General features: G+C 36.2%; 1 protein-coding gene across 1 annotated transcript; it reads left to right on the top strand.

Moving 5' to 3' along the window:
• Window positions 1-7,113: 7,113 nt before the first annotated feature.
• LOC127094686 (uncharacterized) lies at window positions 7,114-8,987 on the top strand. The gene has a single exon (XM_051033510.1). It carries the CDS (start codon window positions 7,674-7,676, stop codon window positions 8,847-8,849), a length of 1,176 nt encoding a protein of 391 aa, XP_050889467.1. The 5' UTR covers window positions 7,114-7,673; the 3' UTR covers window positions 8,850-8,987.
• The last annotated feature ends 231 nt before the right edge of the window (window positions 8,988-9,218 follow it).

Here is a 9,218-nt window from a genome sequence, read left to right as displayed (position 1 = left end):
ATCACACACAAGGAAAAAAAACAAAGGTCAAGGGATGAATCAAGTCTTTGTCAAGATCAATCATCCATTTTGGTGGATTATGGTTTACACCTTATCAACACCCAAGTTCCATTGGTATTGACAAGACTTGATTGGATCAACCAAGAATCAAGGGTTTGTTGTGAGTCACGAGCATGGAGTCTGGGTAAGAACCATCCCAAAGGAGTGTACTAAGGATAAAAACCTGTAGATCATGTTCTAAAAATTTCCCAGAGTCTTAATTCCATCTATCGGATATTACAGGTTAGGATGACTGACTCATCAACCCATAATATTCTCAAGAGAAACTCGTCTGAGTGTAGTATCGCGTAACAACTATTATCAAATCTACACTTGAACAGACTCCGCACTACATCTTAAATAGGCCAAGAGGGGTTAAATGTTCTACGGTCCTCAGCTTCTCGGACCCTAAATCAGATATAGTAATGCCTAACCACAAATAACTTGTGTGACATTCCTAACTCCAAAAGGGTCTCCACTGAGTAGATGGGTCTCAAGCCAACTTGTTAAGGACTACTCCACACAAGTCGAACATGACTATACCATCCTCTTATCTTAATTGCACTCAAGTTCGGGTTAGAACTTATCTCACCACTCAGAGATCACCAAGCACAAAAGGCAAGTTATATCATACAAACAAATATACATACATCAAATATACAATTATATACACATAAAAAAGTAGGCTAAACCCACTGGACATTACTCCCCAGCAGAGTCGTCACTTAATTTCTGTAGCGGTAAATTCATGATCATTAAGCTATGGATAAGCTAGACGTCAATAAAATCAGAGTCGCCGCCGCGCTTTTATTGTTTCCAAGGGAAAAGGAAAAAGTACGAACAAAACCTAAAAGTAAGAAGTTTTCAAATCAAAACTAATAAAATGTCAGAGATTACAGGTAAGGGGGTTGGTTACACAGAGGGAAGGTGTTAGCACCCAAAGTGTCCTAGGTACTCCTAGGGAGCCCTTTCTTGTGTGCATATGTGTTTTTGTACAAATGATATTTCCCATAAATAGAATGGAGGGATGAGAAAAGAATTCATCAATTATATTTTTGTGTTTGACAAGACCTTCGGACTTGTGCCTACGTACCAACATAAAAATGAGGGATCAAAATCTCGTAGTTCGTGGTATCAATTTCAAAGTGAATGCATTGCTTTTAACAAAAAAAATTAAGTTTAAAAGGCACAAGGGCCTAAAATGGTTTGAATGAGTGTTAGTTATTTTGGCTTTTGAAATTTTAAGTCAAGTATAGTTAAGTTTATTTACAAGTTTGATTAAGAAAAGGTTTTAAAAAATGTTATGGCATAAGGCCAAAGTTTCTAGTTTGCAATAAGGTCAAAGTTTAGAAAACAGAAACAAGCAAAGAAGATTTTTAAAAAAAGGGGGAGAGATTTTGAAATTAAAGAAGTGGGGAGGAGATGAAAAGACTAATCCTAAACACAAAATTAAAAGTTGAGAGTTGAAAAGATCTGACTGATGGGCGGCAATCCAATAGACAAGAATGTCATATAGAAACCCAAATTTCCCTTGGACTTTAGAATCAAGCAACAAACAATACACAAATATCAAGTTGAAGAGCAAGGCATCAAATAAAGATAGTCACGTCCAAGCTTAGCAACCCCATGATCTTCTTCAAAATTGCCCATGTATCAGATGACTTCAAAGATGGCACAAGGCATAAGTTCAAAATAACAGCTTCACAATGATCATATTGCAGATGAAATCAAATGGACCTTCAATATTGTATCAGATGGATGTTCACTTCACAAGCACTTGGTTCCATAAAAGTTGGCATTGGCCAAGTCCTTTGCATAGGGAGTGTTGCCTAAATTCTAAGTCCAATAGTCTCAGATCAAACCAAGAGTCCACACAAGATGTTTTTTAGGGTTTTTGTTCTTATTATGTACATTAAGGTCAAAAGACCACACAAACAAATAAATATATGCCAACACAAAATATCACAAAATATGGTCCAAATGGACAAAGTGAAAATGATATCAAAGTAAACAACTTGAATGGTATGAATAATGACAAATGAATAAGGCTTAAAAATTAAAGTGCATTAAAAGTAAGTGACTTGAAATTAAATGTTAATTGTTAGTGAATTAGAAGTTAGTATTGCTTTTGCTTTGCTTTTGTTTAAGTCATTCTTTGGAGAACACTCAACCCACTTATCACAAGCATGGATCCTTGAACCAATACATCTTCCAAAGGAAGAAAAAAGGCCAAGTTTCCACACAATACCATGAAAGAGGGGAGACTTAGAATCTCACTAACTAGAATGCTATGCCTTTTTGTGTCAAAATTTAGCTCTATGTTAAGTAATTGTAATTGGACTTATGTAGAAGTCACAACTATTTGAGGTCGGGCAATAGAATTTTGGTGTTAATGCATGTTAGAGACATAGTATAATGGACTATGCTCATGAAACATACCACACACAAAAATAATATGCAAAGTGGAGAACCTAATCTCATCCATACTTATGTTGATTTTGCAATCAACTAGCCTTAGGATATAAATATATTATATGTCCATGTCATGAATGTATAAAGAAAGGGAATGAGATGAAGAGGGAGGGGGAATGGATCAAACACAAAATGGACAAAGGAGGACTTTTACCAAATTAAGATCATTCATTCATTTTGGGAGATGGAATGTACATTCCATCAATCCCCTAAGTCCAATGATCTTAATCTAACAAAATCAAATCAACCTTGATCAAGGCCCAAAAACACAAGTCAAACTCAGAAAGTCAATTAAAATGGCTCTACACAATTTATTTGGCATTTAATCAATTAAAAATAATAAAAATATGCATTAAATTAAATTATGGTTGGTCAATTTCCTAAAACCTCATCAAAACACCAAAGAAATGGCCATGAGATTTATCATAGGTCAAACAAGGTCAAAGGACCTTGGAGAAAAAATTTCAGAATTTTTGGAAACTTAAAAGTATTTTTAAACAATTAAAAATATTCACAAAATCAATTAAATCATGAAAAATATTAATAATGATCCAAAAAATAATTTTAATTCATAAAATGAAAGAGGATTTTATTAAAAAATGTTGGTGAAACTCTCATATTTTTTGGATCAATATTAAATTCAATATGAATTAATGAAAATAAAAGGAATAAAATAAAAATCAATTAAATCAGAAAAACGTGGACCACTTGATCTCCCTCATTAATTGAGGTGGCAGATCAAGTGCATGCAAACACGCATTCCATGGTACACTCAAGTCAGCGCACCACACAGTTGGTAATCAAAAGGAACGCCCATGATTAAAACAAATTGAACTGATCATGTGGCTCTGGACCACGCCACCTCATTGCCGGAGCAAAGCGTCGGTCATCTTCTTAGGCGACCTTGGCCGGACTGGTCCACTCATCACCATCACATAAATGAAAAAAGAGGACATGATCTTAAAGAAAAAATGGCGTAGATCACGAATATGTTCTCAATTCAACCTAACTCCAAGTATATTGAGAGATACATGGAGTTGAATTTTGAGGTACATTAACTGAGTTGCTTCGATTTAACCTCAAAGCAACTCAATCTTCTTACCTAAATTGATAGGACTTCAGACAACCAAAGATCCAAGAGAATTGGTGAGAATTGAGAGAGAATCGAGGAGAAGAAAAATCTGGAAAAATACCTTCAATGTTGTGCAGAACTTGATCTCTCTTGCTTCAATTCGTGTTTGATCTTCCTTATGGAGCTTGCAGAAGTAGATTAGGAATGGTACAAGGCTTTGGATCTTGGAGTTTTTGAATCTCCAAACAGTGAAATTCAAACTCAAATTTCAAGTGAAATTTCTCAAGTTTTCCTTTCAATTGAGGAAAAGCTGGCGCGCAAGGGTCCTCAAAACTGATCCAATGGACCTCTATTTATAGAAAATGCAAGTGTTATTTGCACCTTTGAAAATTCTTCCAAATTTGGCAATGTGAAGTACACGCGTGCATGGGCATGTACATGCCCATGAAGCAACTCAATTAGGTCCAAATGCAAGTGAGATTGAGTCTGAATGAGAATTGTGATGCAAGGCAAAAGTGTATTGATGTTTGAAGAATGATTCTTGCCAACTGATACAGCCATGTTCAGACCATACGCAGACCCCTCAAACTTTGTCCAAAATGGATGAATTTGGATTATTTGGAAAGGTTAGATCAAGAGGAACAACTCTTACGTTGAACACTTTTCCATTTGGAGCTTATATCATGATGAATTTTGAGGTGGAAGTTTGGAAATTTCAACATGTCAAAATATTTTCCAAGTGTTAAGCCATATGTTCAATTATTCCACCTTGGCTAACTTTTTATGTGAGCTTCAAATGAGAAACGTGTCGTCATCAAAGTTGTATCTCTTTCAAAAACCTTCAAAGTGATCATAAATTTGACCTTATTTGGATTTGGGATGAATGAGTTATGCATTAAGTTGAGGAAAATCACTTGTTCAATGGTATTGGTCTAAAATGACCTATAATGTATCCTCATATCACATACTCATAAAAGTTGAGCTCTTCCTCCAAACATCAAAGTTGAAGTAGACACCTTGAATTTGATTGTGCAACTTGGAAATCTTTCATCTCATAAATATTGAGCAAATTATGGCCTTGGGAAGTTTACTTTCAAATTAGGGTTTAGACAAAATGACCTATAATCTTTCAACATAAAAAATGACTTTCCAAGCAAAACTAGTTATAGACCTCAACATGAAATTTGTTTGGAATATCATTTAGAGTAACTTTTCTCTTGTAATCATTTTCATATGATGAAAATGGTAGGAGATAGGGTCTAGGGGAACCTAGTTTTGATTAGATGAATTCCTCTGGTCAACCACCATCAACCACCTTGCTAACTTGAAATTGTCTTGAGTTTTTGGACTCATGGGAGATCATATATGCATAAGATGATGAAATTTAAAATGTACCTTGAATTATTTGATCAATTGGTGAAGAAGCTTGTTGAAGAAGTTACTCAAGATACCCAGATGAACTAGGGTTTCCAAGGCAAATCAATTCCAAACTCTTGAAGAATGCTTGATCAAAATAACATGTAGAGATCATGGGGACTCATATATGATGCTTAGAGACATTGTGGATCATTCCTTGGTTGAGCTCTTGACAATAAGGGTCTTAAACCCTAGATGTGAACTTGATGGATCAAAGGTGATCATGTGTCCTACCTATAAAAGAGTTAGACAAATACAAAGACATATTTTTGGTATTTTAGTTAGTAAAGATGATAAAATAACAAGTATGATACAATCACATGGTGCTTGGTGATCTCTCCCAATACAAACCCAATGAATGAGGGGAAAGGAGAATGCCAAGGTATGATCCCAATGCTAATGCATATGATGTGAATAGCATGAGGGATCTTAGGGTCAAAATTGGGGTCTTACATACATGTTGCCATTGAGAGTGCTTACAATAACCATGATAATGGATGTCATGATCCTCCTTCTACCCATGTCTATTGCATTAGATATATCACACAAAACTTCATGCACGCAATCAAAGATAAGAACCTTTGCAAAAAAGTGGTGAATGTTGGGTATGCTCTAACTCAGCCGTCATTTCAATATTACCGTGATGAAAGAGGAAAGTATCAAAGCTAGCACACACACGGTAACAGTCTTTGATCGTCATAGGAAAAAATTTAGCGTACAGGAAACAATGAACCACAATGAGGGGAGGCCAAATTTATCTTATGCTGTCAAACTAAACAGAAGTTGGTGCGAGTGTGGAAAGTTACAGGCATTCTGTATTCCTTGCTCCCATGTCATTGTGGCATGCACACATACTTGCTAGGACGCTTACAGTCATATATCTGATGTTTACAAGGTCATTACCGTCATGAATGTGTATAACAAAAGTTTCTCAGTGCTACCAATGAAGGAATGTTGACCTTCATATGAAGGTGACATAGTTTGGCACAACGATGAGATGCGAAGAAAGAAAAAAGGACGACCAAACAACACGCATATTATAACAGAAATGGATACGACTGATAAAAAGATAAGACTATGTAGTATATGTCGTCAACCAGGACACAATAATAACAACTGCATCATAAGATAATATCTCCTTTTAATTTTTGTAACCTTGAATTTTTATATATCATTGTCTTTTTGTTACAATAAGGTTAACAACATATATTACTACAACATAAGCAAACTTAAAACATAATATTTCTAACTGATTACAACAATCAAACTGATGTCATCTCGTTCAAACATCATTTTCCTAGCATCCTTATCAGTTTTGACTCGCACCTAACCAAATATACTATTGAGTCTCTCAACACTTCTAATTTTTTTCCCTTCTGGTATTTTTCCATCTAACCAACACACCAGCTCCCTCTTCAGTTGATCGAAACTACAGATGTTCCAGAACAACATCAATATCAGATGTTTGTCTCTCGAATAAATCAATTTTCTATAGCGGCGACGAACACCAAACATGTTTGCAATATGACGAAATGAGATGTGAAAAAATGATTCACATAACACCTCTATTTATAACACAAAAAATTGCACATTACACAAAGACGCCGAACCAATTGACGTCTCCTCTTCCAAATAACACATGGACGTCAATTGTATTGACAACACCATGTGTTGTAGCCAATCCAATTGACGTCTCCTCTCTAAATTTAGAAGTATGCGTCAATTGGTCTGACACCTCGTCTAAAAAGTGGGATAAAAATGGGGTAGATTGAAAAAAAATTAAAATCAGAATTTTTTTGAATTTGTTTTTTGAAAATCAAAAATATTTGGATAAAAAGTTCTTTAATAGCACAAAATTAAGTTAAAGGACCTCTTATATAATTCTAACCCAATTTTTATTTAACTTTTTATAAAGATTGGTCTTTGGCATGACATGGTTCAGCATTCAATCCATTTTGTCGACGGGGCAGCATGACTCGTGTGCAGTGTGTTATGACTCAGCCAAACGCCACATTCAAACTTTTCTGTAGAAGTTGTTTTCAGCTAAATAACTTTATTCCATAAAAAAATAGTGATAAAGTTTATACAATACAACTTCTATAAATCCCTTTTTTGTATAAGTTGATTTAAGATACTATACTACTAATTTTCGCTCAAGTAATAAATATTTATGTGATAATAAACTCCGGTCTTTGATTATTCTTTGAGAGTCATACTTTTTCATAATGATGATTCGTGATTGTAAGATCAAAAGTTGATGATTACCCTTTCAAACAATTTGAAACACGCCCACATGAAGACATCGATGAGCCATGTTCAACTTTTGAACTTAACACAAGATTTCACCCTTTTAATTAAATCCAATGGCCACTAACAACACCGCCCCGTGACGACGATCTTGTCTGTTGTTTTCGAATCCTTGTGGGTCATTCGTCCTCTCTAACCACCAATAAGCTCTTTCCCTAATAAATCAACACAAAACATCATTTTCAAATCACTAAAAAAATCAATAAAAGTCCTGTGTCAAAACCCAACCACACCCAGAAAATGACTTTTTCATATAAATAATCAATTTTACCAACTTATTCATCCCAAACAAACCCACTACTCTACCTGACATCCTAAACATCTCACTCTCACTAGTCACTAACAACTGAACTAACACTTTTTTTACATGGGTGATCACAGAAACACAACCTCTAACGTTATTGGACTTTGTCTCCTCCCACAAGAACTCATTCAAAACATCTTCCTTTCACTCGTTTTACCAGAAATCGTTCGTTTGAAACTCCTCAACAAATCCTTCTCAAGCTTAATCTCTGATCACAGTTTCGTTCGTCAGTGTAACTCACTTTCAAACTCCACCACATGGCTCTTTGTCTACAAGAAACGCTGGCTCCGTGACGCCGTGCTTCACGCTTTCACCGATCGGAGCTCCGATCGTTGGTTCCGGATCCCCTTAGCCGAGCTTCTCAAACCTGTAGACTTTCACGGTGAGGATCTTTACTTTCTCGCTGCTTCCGCTAACGTTTTTCTCTTCGCTTCCAACAACGTTCGTGAGGTTGTCGCCGTTAATCTAGTCTCCGTCACCGTTAAGAAGATCCCTCCTTCTCCGTTGGGTCCACGCGGCACTTCCTCGTGGAGGAGATCCGGGATGAAGCTTGTAACCGATTCTTCCGGGTCGGGTCATTTTCGGTTCATGTTTGCTGAATTTGTCGGGAACCGACCTGTTTTGTTTGTGTACGACTCTTCAACTGACACGTGGAAGTCAACGGAGGCAAAAGAAAAAGAGAACGATGAGATTCTGCCACGTGGTGGGGTGCACGTGTTTCTCAGTGTGGTTCATGGACCTAGAGAGAGCGTTTTGGTTGCTACAAGTTCAATTAGTGATTCTGATACGCCTGTTGTTGTACGGCCACGATTTAATGACGCGGAAGGGTTAACCGTTGGATTCAACTGGGGGAACGTGATCGATAGGCTACACGTGTACGGTGATGGATACATGATGATAGTGAAATCAGAAGGGGAAAATAGGGTGAGGGTGTTGAAAGGTGTGGAATTGTGGGGAGTGAGTTTGGATGGGAGAAAATGGGAGTTAGTTTCAGCGGTACCTGGTGAAGTGATGGGAGTGATTGAGAAGCGTTATGGAGTAATGATGGGTTGTTTAGAGGAGAAAAATGGGATTATTAGGGTAGCTTTGGTGTCAAATTGTGATGGTTTTTGGGACATGTTGTGGCTTTCTTTTGATACTAAATGGAAACGTTGGAACTGGATGCCACTACCTGATTGCAAAATGAAAGGTTGGAACATGGCTGGAATAAGCTTCTCCTCTGGACTTACTTTGCAATGACCCATCAATCTCGTATTGTGCCTGCTGCTATTTATACACTCTTTTCTGGTCTTGTTTACAGACAGTATTTTATTAGGTAAGGAAAAATATGACAAGATAATATGTAAATATAATCGTAATAAAAGTGTAAGTATATAAGTGAGCAAATGTATGTAGCGGCTTATATCTCGATTGCTATTAATAAATGCCGATGCTAATGCCATAAACATATATTGATTTTTTTTTAAATAATCAACTATTTCGATTTTATTTCTTAAATAAGAATAACTTTAAGTTATTTACAAAAATAATCATGTTTCATGCACACCTTTAAAGCATATGTCAGTTGGGTTGACACATGCATTTTGTCGTTGAAAAGAGACGTCAATA

The sequence above is a fragment of the Lathyrus oleraceus genome, chromosome 1 (assembly GCF_024323335.1).
Source record: "Lathyrus oleraceus cultivar Zhongwan6 chromosome 1, CAAS_Psat_ZW6_1.0, whole genome shotgun sequence".
NCBI classification, from domain to species: Eukaryota; Viridiplantae; Streptophyta; class Magnoliopsida; order Fabales; family Fabaceae; genus Lathyrus; species Lathyrus oleraceus.
Note: the sequence above shows the minus strand (reverse complement) of the source record. Positions and strands in the feature narration are given on the sequence as shown.